Source organism: Hypomesus nipponensis, chromosome 24 (assembly GCF_054491055.1).
Source record: "Hypomesus nipponensis isolate SF chromosome 24, ASM5449105v1, whole genome shotgun sequence".
Lineage (NCBI taxonomy): Eukaryota > Metazoa > Chordata > Actinopteri > Osmeriformes > Osmeridae > Hypomesus > Hypomesus nipponensis.
Genome location: NC_140384.1, coordinates 9,803,692 through 9,821,356, shown reverse-complemented (window position 1 = coordinate 9,821,356; position 17,665 = coordinate 9,803,692). Strand labels below are relative to the sequence as shown.

The following is a 17,665-nucleotide window of genomic DNA, read 5'->3' as shown; positions in this document are numbered from 1 at the left end:
AGAGGGAAAGGCACTTATAGCGATCACTTTCCCCCGTCCCTGACTCACCCTCAGCCCAACCTGGCTGACCCCAGGGGGTCCTGCAGCTCGAGCGCTGCCAGGAGATGTAAACATGAGACACGTGCAAACCCACACGCGCTCCTGTTACCTACGTCCTGACATCCTGACATATGGGTCAGCAGCAGCTATGCTCAGATGTCGAGAAAATGTACTGGGTCTTGAGTGAGTGAGTATGTTATTTTGTACCACAAAAAAAACGCAAAACACCAGAAGGTCGATGGAAACATATTACAGGTATCTATTTCAAGGGTAGGTAGACTTACACACATTCATTCATAAGTGATCATATATCTTATTTTATTTATGGGGGGGGGGGGGGGGCTATATCAAATGATATTTTCGTCATAGTGGCAGAGATGAATGTAGTAAATTATAACACCGCCCATTAGGGGATCGGTTGCTATTTGTGTTGCGAAGACAACGACGCCCTAAACCCCTGAGATTGGCCATCCTAAATATCCTCTCTCAATAATGGATTTGTCTGTCTATTCATAGCCACTGTCAAGGGAGTATCTCTCAGTCATTGCTGAAAGTAATCGTAGCCGCCACTCATCATTTTAAAGGGTTGTCTTAAAAATAACCTCATTATGGCAGCAGCTGATCCGTTTGTGCGTCATTTAACTGTAAATCACACGCATCCGTTGCCAGAATGGGTCTATAAAGTTTTACATTGAGCGAGGCCCACAATTAGAAGTATATTGCATTGTTTGTTGTTTATTGGAAGAGTAAAAGTGGTCTACAATCACAGATGGAATATGTTCTGTCTGTCTCTGGATAAGAGCGTCTGCTAAATGACTATATGTCTCTCTCTGGAGTTTTCTTCCAGATGAGTTGAGTGGAGAGCGACAGCGCCAACCGCTGGCCATACGGTCAAGACGTGATGAATGTTCAGCCAACAGGTGCACAGTGAAGATGGCCTCCCTGACAACCGCAGAACCTGCTGCCAAACAACGGCTGGTATGTGTGTATCAATTGTTAAACAGTTATTTCTTACGAACGGATATGTTATAAACAAAATGTTTTGCATCCTTGGTATTTTTGGGAGCGCAACTATAAGCGACGAGGATAAGATCTTACGCTCCCAGCGAGTGCTTGCAGCAATTGTTAGCCTGCAGGCTAGTTGTTTGGGGGTTGCTAGCCACAGTACATTCTAGGACTAACAACAACAATCTAAAAAGAGAAACGTAGTCTCTAGGCCTACAATACTATACTTTTATAATAATACCTGTGTTTGTGTGTGCGCTTTTTCCAGGGTGAAGGGGACTTCCATGGCATTGCACACCACAATGCACAGAACAACGAGGAAAAAGTTTCTCAGCAAAAGAAGACGGAATTCCTACGAACTGCAGACAAGCTGAAGAAACAGTAAGATTTTCTCAAAATCGGTTTGTGTTATAGAAGATACCGAAGTAGTCTCCTTCACTGTTTTCCCCTAATACCGTTCGTGTTTGTAACTTTCGTCAGCCAGGTCAATGTTGTGTTTTGTAAACTAAGTACATACCTGAATTGTCTATTAATATGAGTACAGGATTGAGAAGATAGAGAACGAGAGAAGGTTGAATGCCCAACCCAGGAAAAATATCTTGAAAGATGGATACGAGGGGCTGGAGGAGTTCGAGAACGATCTGCGGAAGAAGAATCAGCGTGAAAGTCAGTCTAGAAATACTCTGCGTTCAGATGTGTCTGAAAACTATCCTTGACAACATCCTGGCGGTTGTGTTATAGCTCTCTCTCATTCTAACAGTGGTCAGTCTGCAGAAACAGCTGGTCAAAATCCATCATGGAGTGAAAAGATTTCAGAGGCAGCTAACTGACGTCAGGCCAACTCCAGAATGTAAGTCTTTCCACTGTAACACTGATGTTTTCAGCATTCTACTTATAGGGTACGTGCTTTATTATATCTTAATTACGTGTTCCAGTGATTGAGAAACTGAAAGAAATAATGACTGAAGTGGAGAATTCAATCAACACTTTCAAAGAGGACCAACGTTTTCGGTAACACGTATCACAGATATTACAACCCTTTACTCACACAGTAAACATTCCAGAATATGTTTACTTAACTATAAAGCCTCTCTTGCTCTTTCTTTCCCCTCCTCCTCCTTCCTCTCCTCCTCCTCCTTCCTCTCCTCCTCCTCCTCCTCCTCCTCCTCCTCCCCCTCAGGTACGAGGAGCTGTTGAAGGAGGAGAGGACCTGTGCCCTGGAGGTCAGCGCCTTTGAGAGGAAAATGGATGCCTGGTCAATAGCTGGGAAAGCCGACGCCCACCTGCTACTGGCCCCGCCTCCCTCAGCCAAGGTGGGAGTGACCAGAGCCACGGAGGCGGAGCCTCCCCCTGAGGTGTCGGCCCTGGAGACGTTCCTGCTGCAAACGGGGGGGCTGCAGGGGGGCTGGGACCCCTACGACCACCAGAGCTTCCTCAAGGTGAGGATGTAAAGAACTAATCATTAAATAAAAAGACGAATCTAAGAGGGTTAGATGGCTGAGCGGTTAGGGAATCGGGCTATTAATCAGAAGGTTTCCGGTTCAATTTCTGGCTGTTTCAAATGACGTTGTGTCCTTGGGCAAGGCACGCTACTTGCATCAGCGGTATGTCCCTGTACTTACTGTAAGTCGCCCTGGATAAGAGCGTCTGCTGAATGACTAAATGTAAATGTAAAATGTAAATGTTATCTGTATGAGATAAACACAGCAGAGAAGATGACAGGAAATATGCGTAGCCATGACAAAGAACAACCTTGACAACAGTAGGAGACAGTGTGAAAATGTCTCTATGATATCCGTGCAGGTGTGGACCAAACACCATGGGAGGCCTGCCTACAGGAAGGAGGCCCAGCTGTACCTGCCTGGCCGGACCCTGCAGGACCTGCAGAAGCACGAGGAATGGTACCTGGAGCTGCTCCACCTCCATCACCAGAAGAAGGAGGTAGTGTTCACCAGGACACCACGCGGTCATTCTCCCTGGCCCAATACAGGCTCTGTAGTGAATACCATGTTGCGAAATCACCCGTGGGCAGACTGAGGGTATATTAGACGCTTGTAAAAAGCAGAATGTCCAGGTGATTTGATTATATAAAGGTCTTTGTTTATTGGTAACTTTTAGCTGTTTCCAGAAATAAAGAGTTGTCTTACCTCTGGTTTCTAAAGTTCTGAGTTAGGAACTAGGATGTTTTGTAACTGGGATGAATGAAGGATCAAAGGTTTTCAAGCGGGCCTGTTGTTCCTCCACCACCAGGCGATCCAGAGGTGGAGGTCAGCCAGGCAGCAGAGCAGGCTAGCCAGGCTGCAGATCCAGGGTGAGGAAGAGGGCGCTGCCAGGAGGGAGGCCCAGGCCCTGGCCCTGCGGCGCCAGGCCGAGGAAGAGAGGAGGGAGGCTGCCTTGCGTCTGCAGGACTGGAGGGAGCGGAGGAGGAGGCAGCAGGAGCAGGAGGAGGAGCGGAGGCGGGCGGAGGAGGTGCAGCAGAGGAGGAGGGTCCAGGAGGAGCGCAGGAGGCAGCAGGAGGTGAAGCTGGCTCTGGAGGCCCAGCTCCGAGAGAGGAGGGAGGAGGAGGAGGCGCAGGCGCTGAGGAGGGCTGAGGAGGAGCAGGGTGAGGAGGAGGAGAGGAGGCGGACGGCTGGACAGGAGATCAGACGCTTCCAGGAGAGGGTTTGTCAACAACTTATGTATTTATTAGCTCATTAAGTCCAAAGTAACAGGTACTCACTCAGGTATATAATGAATTCATTTAGGAGACGTTTTTATCTAAAGCGAGGTACAGGGGGGGTATGAACTGTATGGTGACACTACGTGTTTATGCTTGGTTACATTTAGTCATTTAGCAGACGCTCTTATCCAGAGCGACTTACAGTAAGTACAGGGACATTCCCCCCGAGGCAAGTAGGGTGAAGTGCCTTGCCCAAGGACACAACGTCATTTGGCATGATGGGGAATCGATCCAGCAACCTTCTGATTACTAGCCCGACTCCCTCACCGCTCAGCCATCTGACTCCTGGTTGGAGGTCGGGTCAGAGTGTGATGTCAGTTGCTCTTTGCAGGACCTCCACAAGATGGAAAGCAAACTTCTGGAGAAACAAATGAAGGAGAAGCAGGAAGAGGAGAGACAGAAGAGACTAGCAAAGTTGAAGGAGAAGGTACTGGGAAATATACATCTTTAATCCCTTGACCCGCACCATGACTGAGGATTGTGTGGTTGGCTGAGTTGAGATGGTTTTGTTTTTCACCTCCTGAGGTGGTGGTGAATGTCAGCCGTGATCCCTCCAGAGTGTGTAAGCCCACCAGGGGCTGGGAGGAACGTACCAAAGAGATCGGGCCCACGGGGGGAGGGCCTGTGCTGCAGATGTTCCACAGGTAAACTCGCTCAGAGTAATCCATTCAGAAGTTTTGGTGGGTCGAGCCAGGTGAGGTTACTGTATGGTGGTTTAGCCATAAGATGTATGCACTGTTTCTACGTCGCTTTGGATAAAAGTGTGGTAAATGAATAAAATGTAATGATATGTCATTGATTCATTGTTTTAAGCTCTAATTTTGTTTTTTTTCCAGGGCGGTTCCTACCTGGAGGCAAGGACTGTGATACAGGCCAAGGGAGTGTCACAGGTAGATTATATGTGTATGCTTTTAAAGAAGCATGCTAACTGTTTTAAAAATGTACCTTCAGAGTCAGTTTCTATGACTTGTAAATAGTTGTCTGCTCTATTGCAATGCAATGTTGCCTTTAATTGAATTAAACTTCTTTAATTAAAATGAAATTGTTTTGGTATTCATGAATGTGTTATCTCTGTAAATATTCTGTTATCTTATACATCTTCCATACAATTCCTACCACCACCCCACCACACCTAATCCAAACCTATAGACCAACCTGGCAACCCAAAAGGCAGTCGACTTGTTTACGGATGTGATGTTGTCTTGGTTACGGAAGTTGTTACTAGCTGTCGATCTCAAAGATGGCGGAGGAAGAGAACCCGCTTGCCGAATTTGAGCAAATTGACTTTTTAAGAGATCGTCATGTACGATTCTTTGAAAGGTCGTTGCAGGTGTTGCCGGAGAGATATTCGTCGCTTGAAACAAGCAGGTACATAAATCGTAAAGGAAAGATTCTGTCACAATCTTCTCTTACAACTTCCTCAGCTACCGTAGCGAAGCTAGCCATCCTTGCTGTTTGAAATGGGAGGCTAGTAGTCAAGCTAGCATGAGCTAACTTTGCGTGTTTCATCTGTCGGTCATATGTAATAGGTAATAGTTTTAAACTAGCTAGCTGAATAACTTTGGGTAGTGGTGACTGTGAGTGCAGAAACATTGTGTTGCTGTACTAAACATGTGTAATCAGAGGTTTTTAGGAGCTCGTTCTCAAAGTGACAGCTACTGTCGCGTACAGTAACCGCTGGCTTTCATCACCTACAGCCGGCTAAATAAGTACAGGATACATGGTACATACTTTTAAATCAAATTATTTCTGTGTCATAATTTAACCAATCCCAGAGTGTTCTTTTAAAGGTAAAACGCATAACTACTTGCATCTGGCTTGATCCCCAGTGACATATCTGCGAAATGAAGTAACAAATTCTGTTGAGTCTTTACCCAAAGCAATCTATACACGTGGGGATTCGAACCAGCTTCACCCTGATCTGCAAGTCAAAAACTCTGTAGTAATAGTTAAACCCAATCCACCTGATATATATACTGAGTTTAGCTGTGTCTGGTGTGGCTTTCTCCTGGCCAGGTTGACCATAGTGTTCTTCGCCTTGTCTGGCCTGGACGTTTTGGATGCACTGGACGTGATAGACAAGCCCAGCATGATAGAGTGGATCTACTCCTTACAAGTGTTGCCTAGCGACGATCGTGAGTACCCTGGAGCTTTTGACGCACTGTTCATACGTCGCTTTGGATAAAATCGTTGTGCTAAATAGATAAAAAAAAGGTCGCGCAAATGAACTGTATAGCACACACACTAGACACTAGGGGTGTAACGATACACTCAGCTCACGATTTGATACATATCACAATACTGGGTGTACAATACAATACGTATCACGATATTTTCAACAACATTTGAAATGAAACTGAAATTCAGTTAACAGATTTATTTCCAAAACATTAAACATTTTCAATAATTGTCTTTGTTGTACATACAATTCAGTTAATTCTGTTCGAGCGATTTCTGTGAATGCAATGAATGCAGGCATGATGCAGGTGCAGAGTAGGTCGCGTGCTGGTAGCTCAACCAATAGGATCAAACGGACGTCATATTGTAAGAATATTGCCATAACTGTACCATACATATTGTAAACACTTTGTATTGTGATAAATTGTTCCACAGTATATTGTTACACCCCTGCTGGACACCCACAGCTGCCCCCTTCATTAGGCCTGAAGGCTACTTATTTGGGCAGTGGCCAGACTTCATATTCCGCCCCTCCCACATGTGTGTAAAGACTCTCTGGGTTTGATCAAGTGAATATTTGATAAGCTTTCATCTGGACAGTCCTAATCACTCCCTTCAGCCATCTGTTCTGAGTCCTCACGCCTTGGGTTGAATTATTCATCTGAGGAACATGAATCTTACCAGGAAGTTTTTTTTGTTTGTTTGTGCACTGGAAAAGCTTCTGCCATATGTTACCCATGTTTATTTTGATTAGAGCCTTGAGGCTAACAGGAATGTGAGATTTCGCCATATGTTAGCTAAATTAAATTCTAGGTGTTTATTTTTTGCAAAGCTGTTGTAAGTGTCACTCACTGTACATATCTTTGTTGACGCGCCTAAACGAGCAGATTGAATTGGTGTTGTAATATGGTGATAAGTAGTGTTACATGGCTGCTGATAAGTTCATTATCCTACTTCCATACTCCTGGCTTCACTGTAGCCTCTTTGGGTTCAACTTTCTCATGGACACTAGGTGGCAGTAGTGCACCAGAGTCAAACACAGCCTCCCCTCTGTAGAACAGAAACCTTCTGACGTTATTCCTCCGTGTCCTCAGAATCAAATCTAGGACGATGTGGTTTCCGGGGGTCGTCACACATCGGAGTTCCATACAGCACCAAGGTATGGCTGGCCACAACTAGGATGTAACCGAGGACCAATACTTTGTTCCTGTAGATTTTTCTGGTATCAGTACTTTACTTCCCTATTTTTTTTTCGACAACTTTTTAATTTCAAATTTTTCACACGAGTATCTGTACATTCTACTTATTACATTTTAAAGCCAGGATCATTACTTTAGTTTTAATCTGTATATGGTGGCATGATCCATATTTTTTCTTGTCATTGTCTTTCTACAAACATAAGCTAGTCTATGCTACCATGGAGCAAGGAAGAAGGCAACAATAATGATAAAAATAAAATAAAAAGTTTCATGTTTTGAAAGGTTGAAGAAATCTCCCCTCCTTTTGGCTTCTCTTTTCTATCTCCTTTCACTGTGTGGAAAAAAAGTTCAGAAAAAAGAACTCTGCACTTCAGATCCTTGATCTCACGCTGTATTTTCCAGATGGGGAAGTTCCCCACTTTGGAAATGTATTTGGATAAAAGCTTCTGAATGAATGAAATGTAGCAGCTGCTGTCTGTGTCCTGCCCAGGGCCTGGGGGTGGCACACCCCTACGACAGTGGCCATGTGGCCATGACCTACACAGGGCTGGCCTGCCTGCTCATCCTGGGAGACGACCTGAGCCGCGTCAACAAAGAGGCCTGTCTGGCCGGGCTCAGGGCTTTGCAGCTGGAGGACGGAAGGTAAGGAGGTGATGGGCAGACAGGCAGGCAGACAGACGGGCAGGCAGGCAGGCAGGCAGGCAGGCAGGCAGGCAGGCAGGCAGGCAGGCAGGCAGACGGGGAGAGGGTTAGACAGACAGACAGTCCCGGATGACCCCGTGACCCAGCATGACCTTCCTCCCAGTGAAGAGCATCTCTGTTTCCTCCCTGTGTCTGCAGCTTCTACGCCGTCCCGGAGGGAAGTGAGAACGACATGCGCTTTGTCTACTGCGCCGCCTGCATCTGCTACATGCTTAACGACTGGTCGGGCATGGACACACACAAGGCCACCGACTACGTCAGGAAGAGCATGGTAGGTGTCTCCTGAGAGATACACTGTAGAAGCAGGTTTATGGTAGGTCTCTCCAGAGAGATACACTGTAAAAGCAGGTTTATGGTGGGTCTCTCCAGAGAGATACACTGTAGAAGTAGGTTTATGGTAGGTCTCTCCTGAGAGATATACTGAAGAACAACACACAGGACAGTATACCAGGGTTAAGCAACATTACTGCGCCTGCACCATAGTGCTGTCTGGGACCATGTTGAGTCATTGTGCATCACATCATCAGGGCTCTTTAGAACTGAAGCCCTCTAAGACAATATCATTTAGACACCGGCTGCTGTACCCAGCACAATAGTCCAGCGTTTGGCTCCTTCCCTCCCTCCTCTCCCCCGGGGTCACAGACGAGGAGAGAAGGCACTATTGTCTCTCCTAGCCTCTCTCCCGTCTCTGGTCTTTCTCTGCCCTCCTGTCCAGCACAGTTCCTCCAACAGTGGATTATAACATGTAGCCGGTTAGCCTAGCTCTAGTGCTAGCCTGGATGTGTCTCTCTCTCATCATGGCGTTGCCGTGGTGACGTGCTCTTCTTTTGATCCTGCGTGACTAATGTTGGGTCATTCAGCTCTGTCCGTTTGCTTTGTTTATGTGTTGGTTTTCTCTCTCCACAGTCTTATGACAACGGGATTGGTCAGGGGGCGGGGCTGGAGTCCCATGGTGAGTGAGTGAGTGAGTGAGTGTGTGTGTGTGTGTGTGTGAGAGAGAGAGAGACAGAGAGAGAGAGAGAGTGTAACTTCCTGTGTACACAGGAAGCAGTCTGTTCACTCACATTTAAAGACACAAGACCATGTTCGTACTGGGAACACAATACTACATGGTTGGAGGAGGCTCAATCACACACACGTGTCTCTGACACACACACACAGACACACATACACAAACACACATACACAGACACACATACATGCGTGTACATACACAGTACATGATTGCAGTCCTATTAGACCATCCCTGGAGGTCCACCCCCCAGTATGAAGATCCCTCTCTCTGGCACCGTCACACCACAGTTCACTCCCAGCCAGAACCAAACCACCTTTATTCAACCACATTCTGGAGGAGTGATTATAAGTATTATAGACTCCACACCCTTATTTCATAGTGTATGTGCCAAGGGGAGTATAAGACCTGTGTGTGCGTGTCTGTGTGTATAGGTGTTTGTGTGTTGGGCCCTTCCTAGTGTCTGTGTGTATAGGTGTGTGTGTGTCTGTGTGTATAGGTGTGTGTGTGTCTGTGTGTATAGGTGTGTGTGTCTGTGTGTATAGGTGTGTGTGTGTTGGGCCCTTCCTAGTGTCTGTGTGTATAGGTGTGTGTGTGTGTTCCTAGTTATTTTCTGCCTGCACAGCCCCCCATCTACTGCTTCAGCTCAGATGTATAGCCGCCCCCCCCCCCCCCCACACACACACACACACACACACACAGACTGTTTCCGTGGTGATAAGCAGGTAGTGAGGGTGGGGTGACAGCTGAACACTAAGGGGTGTGATGGATGGAGCTTCTCTAACGTGGATGATAAACCCCATCATTACTTAAACACGCACCGACATCACACACACACACACACACACACACACACTCACTCTTTCTCTGCTGGAGTGCTACTCCAGGCACAAGAAGGATACTGATGTGATCAAAGAGAGAGATTAACCAGCATAACTGTGTGTGTGTTTGGCTGGCATGGGGGTGCATGTTGTCTGAGGGGGCCTCAAGCGTACTGTACTTAGAACAGTGTCGCACCCTGTTCTTTATACCTTGTTATTAAACTGCTGTTAGTGTACAGTCTAACCTGCCTGTCTGTGGGTCTACCTGTCTGTGGGTCTACCTGTCTGTGGGTCTACCTGTCTGTCAGCTTTCCAGAGTCACTGTCAGGTCACTAACCTCAGCTTTCCGTGTAGTGGCAGGTCTGTCTGTCTCTGTGTGTCTGTATGTCTCTGTATGTCTGTCTGTGTCTCTGTGTGTCTCTGTCTGTCTCTGTGTGTCTGTCTGTCTGCCTCTGTGTGTCTGTCTGTATCTGTGTATATCTGTGTGTCTGTCTGTGTCTCTGTGTGTCTGTCTGTCTCTGTCTGTCTCTGTGTGTCTGTCTGTCTGTCTGTCTCTGTCTGTCTCTGTGTGTCTGTCTGTCTGTCTGTCTCAGTGTGTCTGTCTGTCTCTGTGTGTCTGTCTGTCTGTGTGTCTCTGTCTGTCTCTGTGTGTCTGTCTGTCTGTCTCTGTGTCTGTCTGTGTGTCTCTGTCTGTCTGTCTGTCTCTGTGTCTGTCTGTGTGTGTTGCTGTCGCTGTCTATCAACTGACCCCGCCTTCCCCCTCCCCTGTGATTGGATCTTTATTCAGTCTGTCAACATCACAGCCTGCCTCCCTATCTCTCTCAGTCCATCCCTCCATGCGCTCATCCTCCCCTCTCAGCTTGTTGACCCCTGACCTCTGACCCCCAGGCGGGTCCACGTTCTGTGCGGTGGCAGCGCTGCGGCTCATGGGCCGGCTGGAGGAGGCTCTGAGCCAGCGGGAGCTGGACAGGATCCGCCGCTGGTGCATCCTGAGGCAGCGCAACGGCTTCCAGGGCCGACCCAACAAACCCGTCGACACCTGCTACTCCTTCTGGGTGGGCGCCACACTGGAGGTAGAGCACACACACGCACTCTGACACACACACGCATGAGAGACTATACTCTATGAGTCTGTTGAAATGGGTGGAACCATCTCAAACAGTCCATAACCTGTGCTGTTTCAGTCCCGGGTCCACAGGCTTCCCCTCCCCCCAGCAGTCAGACGAGGCCCAGCCCTCAGCAATCACACGCAAGCACAGCGTGTGTGATCCCCATGTGTACAATGTTAACCCTGCATCGTACAGTTGTGTGTGTGTGTGTGTGGTCATGTGAGGCACTGTCAGCTTTCAACGCTGTCTGTGAGCAGACTAACCTGAGACTGGAGCCTAACCTATCACACACAGGGCTCCAGACTAACTTTTTTACTAGGAGCACAGTAGCCCCTGACTGAAAATGTTAGGAGTGCAAGAGGAAAATGTAGGGGCACACCTTATATTAACCTGCAATGTCATTATTAATGTAACTAGAGAGGGTACAAGTCAGTGGCGAATTTTAGACCCTTTTCAGAGGTGCTCAAGCACCCCCTAAGTTTCATCTCAGCAACCCTAAAAAAAAAAATATATATATATATATATATATATATATTGTTTATTATCATTTGATGCTGGTAGTTCATGAAGACAGGGACATCCTTAGTTTTTTAATTCTTTCAATATTTTGCATAATAATACATAACTGTATTAATTGTTATCCTGTGAAATTAGGGATTTATATTAGCAAGGTGGTTTAGCACATTTGCAAGGGACTGTATTCACGTCACATTCTCATTGGGGGCTAAGCACCCCTAAAGGTCTGATCCTAGAATCACCAATTTCTAGGGTGTGCTTGCGTCGGTTGCAGATGGATCAGTTTTTTTTTTACTGACACAACTGATATACATTGACCCACCACATAAGCTTGAGTTTAAATACATTTAAAGTGACATTACGCACTGTACATGCAAGTCTTAGCTAAAGGACTTAAATGTATGATGCACTTTTTCCTCCCCCGACATCACAACACAATACTTGCTGAGTATAACAACGCAACAGCGCAAACAGACAGGGATACAGTAGCAGCGCTAGTGCTAAATAAGTATTTAGCTGCTCGGCTCCATGACGCCGGGTAAGAAGGGCTTGTGAAACTGCTCACCTAAAGAACGAAGGGGAATCCACTTGTCTGGCAGATTAAGACATGTTCGTAGGAACCTAGCGAAAAATAGCCAAAACTTTCCTAGACTTTTAGCTAGGTTTATAGGTAGCATTACCTAGCGAAAAATAGCCTAAACTTTTCTAGACTTTTAGCTACGGTACTAATGCCGAGGGCTCGCTGATATCGCTGTCTTACTAGAACATCGTATCTCTTGCTAACGTGTGCTGATGTTGTGTACATCCAATAAATTCAAAATGTGTAGGTCGCACATGCGCGAGTGCTTGTAAAAAATGCTCGCACTGTCTCAAAAACTGGTCGCAAAATGCGACCATTTGGTCGCAGTCTGGAGCCCTGACACACACACACACTCCCTAACAAGTCTTACAGCAGCATGTTGACTCCAGTACTGGAGCAAACAGCTATGAGATATGATACCTGTATAGTCCATCTTGATATGCTTATTCCTTATCAGTGTGTTTTGAATGGGACATCAATAGAGGTACACTGACATGTGATATGCTGGAGTGATTTGTGTGGCTCGGCTGGTAGTCTTAAGCTGCACACCGGATCTTGTTGTGTGTGATGGTTTCATCATGACACAGTGCTGTGTCCTTTAGGGCTCATGCTGCTGTTCTCTGAGGGAGGCTTCCTGCGCTCTAAGGTGTTGTGGTGAAATGTGCACCCCTGTCCTCCTCACCCCTTCTGTCGTTCCCCATCTTTCTCTCTCTCTCTCCTTCTCCCTCTCTGCCTCTCTCTCTCTCTCCTTCTCCCTCCCTGCCTCTCTCTCTCTATCTCTCTAGTTGTTGGATGTGTTTCAGTACACTAACTTTGAGAAGAACCGCAACTACATCCTCTCAACTCAGGACCGGCTGGTGGGAGGCTTCGCCAAGTGGCCTGACAGCCACCCAGGTAGGGGGGGGGGGTAAGAGAGGCCTGTTTTGGTCTAACAGAGATGTGTTGAAAGGGATGTGTGTGTGTGTGTGTGTGTGTGTGAGACAGAGACAGGGAGAGACAGAGACAGACAGACAGAGAGACAGACAGACAGAGAGACAGACAGAGACAGACAGACAGAGAGAGACAGACAGAGAGAGAGAGACAGACAGAGAGAGAGAGAGAGAGACAGAGAGAGACAGAGACACAGAGAGAGACAGAGACACAGAGAGAGACAGAGAGAGACAGACAGAGAGAGACAGAGAGAGAGAGAGAGAGAGAGAGAGAGACAGAGAGAGAGACAGAGAGAGAGACAGAGAGAGAGACAGACAGACAGACGTTGGCCCCTGTCAGTGGAAACAAGCTGGTAACTGTACACTCCGAGGGAGGGAGGGAGGGAGGGAGGGAGGGAGGTGTATATCTTATTAATGAAGTGATTATCGTCCAGCCAGAGCTATGGGACAGCATCCAGCTCAGCTTCCAGGACTGCTTGTTCCTCAGCCAGGGGTGAGGCCAGGGGGATGTTAAAGTGAGGCCAGGGGTGAGGCCAGGGGGATGTTAAAGTGAGGCCAGAGGTGAGGCCAGGGGGATGTTAAAGAGAGAGGGAGGGAGGGGAGAGAGGGAGGGAGGGAGAGAGGGAGGGGAGAGAGGGAGGGGAGAGAGGGAGGGGAGAGAGGGAGGGAGGGAGAGAGGGAGGGAGGAGAGAGAGGGAGGGGAGAGAGGGAGGGAGGGGAGAGAGGGAGGGAGGGGAGAGAGGGAGGGAGGGGGGAGAGGGAGGGAGGGGAGAGAGGGAGGGGGAGGGATAGTGAGAGAGAGCATAATCTGGTCAAAGTCAAGTCTGAGTGTAAAACTTCCTTGATGTTTTGGACAGGGATGTAAAATGTAGTTTTTTTTATTCGATCATCTGAGAGTATTTTTAGATCTGATTATAAAGCTTTTATTGTGAAATCCCACATTCAAGTCCGCAGCCTATGTGCCTTGGGCCAAAGTTCTCTAGAATGTTCTACAAGCTCCGTAAACACAGCACATCACCGCAGCGAACAAAACACATCTATCCCATAACGCCAGGAGACATTAATCATGATCAATATTAGAAATGGCTTTATAATTGATTTTAACGTCCCAGGTCCAATCCCATATCATTTAATTATAATTGAATAAAGGTCCACTTTACTGTGCTGCTGGCTCACGGAGCCTCCTGTGGGAAGTGGCCCTTTAAGAGGGGTCAGCATGCATTATGGATGTCTGCTTTACAGGGGCTGTCTCACAACAATACACCCATTCACTCACACACACACACTCAGATGCACACACACACACACACTCAGATGCACTCACACACAGACTGTTGTTTTTGTTGCTTGTCAAGACAACAGCAGAGATGGTCTGGGCAGATCTGTGCTTTCTGTTTTCAGTTGCTAATGAATGTAGGCTGCAGCTGCTGGGATGCATGTGGAGGTGCAGACCTTGTGTTCATGGATGTCTTTTCATTCTGGAAGCTTCGCAGGGGCTTCTTGGTCAGGCAGTTAAGGACCTAAAGCTTTCAGGAAATCGAACGCTAAAATAGGATTTGGTCGAGTTTATTGGCATCCTGTCAGTTATCTTGTCCAGATCAGTTTCATTCAGAAACACAAGCAGGAGATGGTCTGAGGCTGGAACTATGCCCACAGACTTTAGATCAATGATCTTCCTTTAAATAAATAAAATAATCATATTCCTGTTACTCCATGTGATGGAGGCAGGGGTGTCTTTTGTTTCGGGTGTAGGGCTGTAGCTGATCGTCCACAAACACACACACACACACACACACACACACCCCAGGCTGCGGGTTGCCAGGTGTGGCCCTGCTGTCAAACTGGGTCAGACCTGAGCAACCGAAAACAGAGCTGCATGCCAGATCTAGTAACAGATTGTTAAATGCTGTCTAACTATCACTAGCAGCTGCCTTTCTGTGTGTGTGTGTGTGTGTGTAGGAGTGGGTGTGTATGAGGTGTGTGTTGTGCAGGAGTGTGTGTGTGTAGGTGTGTGTCTGACCTAGTTTCTCCCGGTGTCGTCTCCAGATCCACTCCACGCCTACTTTGGGATCTGTGGTCTGTCTCTGATGGGTGAGGCTGAGCTGCGCAGGGTCCACCCTGCTCTCAACGTCACCCACAGGGCCTTTCAGTACCTGCAGCAGCTGCACCAGACCTGGGCCAGCACCTGCACCTGACAGCTGCACACACAGACCCCCCTCCCTCCCTCTCCCTCCCACCCTGTCCCTCACCCCCCTCCCTCACCCTCCTCCCTCTCACCCTGTCCCTCACCCCTCGCCCCCCTCCCCCGCCCACATCCCTCAGATTCCAAGCTTCCCAGTGTTCACCTCCACTCACCATGCCCCCTCACGCACCGGCACTGTGTTAGTCAGCACCCCGTCACCCCCACTCATACACCCTGGCAGCCTCCACTGGGGCCCCCTATCTAGCCCCCCCCCCCACCGACTGTGACCCCCAGCTCCCCTCATCCCACCACCACAACAAGCCCCCCCCGGCCATGTCTAGCCTGCCCCCCCCCCCCCCCAGCTACTTTAGCAATAGAAACCCTAGTCATCAGAGGAGAGAGGAGAGGACTCGCGCTGATTCGGAGGGAAGAGAAAAGGCGAATAAATAAAAGAACGTCTCCATCAATTATTGAGGCCAAACAGGCGGAGGGGATTCTACCCTGGCCACGCCCCCAAGCTCCACTCAGCATCACCAGGTTGAACCGGACTCCAAATGTGTCTGCGTTGGTTTAGAGGGAAACATTTATCACGCTTCTGTCTCTCTTTACTTTCACGTTTCAGAGACGGCTTCTGCGAAGGCGTGGACGCCTAGATGCTAGATTCCGCCTCGGTCACACGACCATCTCAAACACTTCGCTTAGAAGTTTTTTGCCTTGAATTTTGTTTGGTTGTGTTGTTGTTTTTTTTTTTATTATGTCATTTGTTTCTAAAGATGATTTCTGTTGTGAAGAACACAACAACATGGTGACTAACCACACCTTGTCAAAGCCTCTTGTGTTCCCAGAACTCACGGTTGATGGTCGTTGCGTTCCTGTCTGTTTTGTTAGCCGCTGTCTGGTGTTCTGTGATTGAGCGGTCCTCTCGACCAATCACAGTCCTCGGCCCGGTCTGAGATTAGGTTGACCGGGCGCCACTCACGCAAACTTGATTCTCCTCTCTGAAATGTGCCTCACACAGCAGACCGGCTGCACTCTACCCTGAGATGCAGAGACCCCCCCCCCCCTTCCAGACACAAACAACACCCACAGCCCATCCCTAGCTGCCTAGCTCAGCTGTCTTCAGTTCTGCTTCTAGAGAGCTGCAGCACTGCAGAGAGCTGGTCTTTGGTGCGTTGAATGTTGAAGGAGCAGGCCCGAGACAGTCAGAACCACCTCTCGTCTCACGTCACTTAAGTGAGAAAGAAATGTGAGCTTGCGCTGCCAGGGTGGTTGTTGTTGCTAACAGTGATGATTCGACTAGCATCTATGGCCAAGCTAAGTGGATGTTAGGGTACCAAGTCCAACTAGAGATCAATGGACTAGCATCTATGACTGAGCTAACTGCTAAGCGCTAGGCTAGCTGGTCCAGGGGAGGGTCTCTTTGCAGCTCTCAGGTGGTTGCAGGTGAGTGGGTTACTGGGTCAGACACCTGACACCTGAATGTTTGCCTCGTCATGAACTAGACTATAAAAAAAAGCAAAAGTCTAAATTGAATTTATTTTTTCTATACTTTATAGAAATATTAAGTGTAGACTTGTATAAAAAGATAATCAAATCTATCCTGTAAGTGCTCAGTGTAATAACTGCTTACACCAGTGAGAAAGGGGAATTTGATATGCATCGTTGAAATGTGAATTAAACAACGGCATATTATTATCATGTCAAAATGATAAAAATGATGGCTTTGCAGTATTTATTTGAAACAATTAAACAATATGCTAATTTTGATTTGCACCATCTTTGAATATGTCTTTTGTTGAGAATGTGTTTGAAACCCTCCGCTTTGAGATTTGGATGCAACACAACCTAAGAAAGACTTCATGGATCAACATTACTGTCCCCTTTTCCCCACCATGTCTTCATTGATTAAGCTCCACACTGTTATCTGGCCACATACTTCAGTCTGCGCTGCATGCTAGCTCTCCCTGGTATTGATCGGCTGATTTGCTCTCCGTTTTAATCACCCTCTTCCCTGACTCAGCAGTTTGGTGATGAACTGGACTATGGACCAGGAAGCACACATGGGCTCTGGGTACAGGAAGAGGAAGCACACATGGGCTCTGGGTACAGGAAGAGGAAGCACACATGGGCTCTGGGTACAGGAAGAGGAAGCACACATGGGCTCTGGGTACAGGAAGAGGAAGCACACATGGGCTCTGGGTACAGGAAGAGGAAGCACACATGGGCTCTGGGTACAGGAAGAGGAAGCACACATGGGCTCTGGGTACAGGAAGAGGAAGCACACATGGGCTCTGGGTACAGGAAGAGGAAGCACACATGGGCTCTGGGTACAGGAAGAGGAAGCACACATGGGCTCTGGGTACAGGAAGAGGAAGCACACATGGGCTCTGGGTACAGGAAGAGGAAGCACACATGGGCTCTGGGTACAGGAAGAGGAAGCACACATGGGCTCTGGGTACAGGAAGAGGAAGCACACATGGGCTCTGGGTACAGGAAGAGGAAGCACACATGGGCTCTGGGTACAGGAAGAGGAAGCACACATGGGCTCTGGGTACAGGAAGAGGAAGCACACATGGGCTCTGGGTACAGGAAGAGGAAGCACACATGGGCTCTGGGTACAGGAAGAGGAAGCACACATGGGCTCTGGGTACAGGAAGAGGAAGCACACATGGGC

General features: G+C 47.9%; 2 protein-coding genes across 3 annotated transcripts; both read left to right on the top strand.

The window, feature by feature from the left end:
• Positions 1–149: 149 nt before the first annotated feature.
• On the top strand, positions 150–4,805 carry ccdc112 (coiled-coil domain containing 112). Of its 2 annotated transcripts, XM_084690074.1 has the most exons (12): positions 150–294; positions 876–1,017; positions 1,313–1,425; positions 1,589–1,710; positions 1,805–1,894; positions 1,980–2,055; positions 2,225–2,483; positions 2,848–2,985; positions 3,295–3,705; positions 4,095–4,190; positions 4,289–4,407; positions 4,600–4,805. In XM_084690074.1, the coding sequence occupies exons 1-12, from the start codon at positions 233–235 to the stop codon at positions 4,628–4,630; spliced, it is 1,659 nt and encodes a 552-aa protein (XP_084546200.1). In that variant the 5' UTR covers positions 150–232; the 3' UTR covers positions 4,631–4,805. The 2 variants fall into 2 exon arrangements, with proteins under 2 accessions (XP_084546200.1, XP_084546201.1); XM_084690075.1 differs by lacking the exon at positions 150–294 and having other exon boundaries at positions 421–1,017.
• A 153-nt stretch (positions 4,806–4,958) lies between these two features.
• Positions 4,959–15,082, top strand: pggt1b (protein geranylgeranyltransferase type I, beta subunit). The gene is made up of 9 exons (XM_084690076.1): positions 4,959–5,131; positions 5,780–5,898; positions 7,036–7,100; positions 7,631–7,782; positions 7,981–8,113; positions 8,749–8,794; positions 10,564–10,748; positions 12,666–12,774; positions 14,856–15,082. The coding sequence occupies exons 1-9, from the start codon at positions 5,004–5,006 to the stop codon at positions 15,002–15,004; spliced, it is 1,086 nt and encodes a 361-aa protein (XP_084546202.1). The 5' UTR covers positions 4,959–5,003; the 3' UTR covers positions 15,005–15,082.
• The last annotated feature ends 2,583 nt before the right edge of the window (positions 15,083–17,665 follow it).

Excerpts from the sequence above, each read along its gene's own strand:
- ccdc112 (XM_084690074.1), top strand. The coding sequence starts at position 233 with ATGTTATTTTGTACCACAAAAAAAACGCAAAACACCAGAAGGTCGATG. Across the intron at positions 1,711-1,804 it reads GAAGAAGAATCAGCGTGAAA|TGGTCAGTCTGCAGAAACAG; the intron begins GTCAGTCTAGAA and ends TCATTCTAACAG. Across the intron at positions 4,408-4,599 it reads GTGCTGCAGATGTTCCACAG|GGCGGTTCCTACCTGGAGGC; the intron begins GTAAACTCGCTC and ends TTTTTTTTCCAG.
- pggt1b (XM_084690076.1), top strand. The coding sequence starts at position 5,004 with ATGGCGGAGGAAGAGAACCCGCTTGCCGAATTTGAGCAAATTGACTTT. Across the intron at positions 5,132-5,779 it reads TCGTCGCTTGAAACAAGCAG|GTTGACCATAGTGTTCTTCG; the intron begins GTACATAAATCG and ends TCTCCTGGCCAG. Across the intron at positions 8,795-10,563 it reads GGCGGGGCTGGAGTCCCATG|GCGGGTCCACGTTCTGTGCG; the intron begins GTGAGTGAGTGA and ends TCTGACCCCCAG.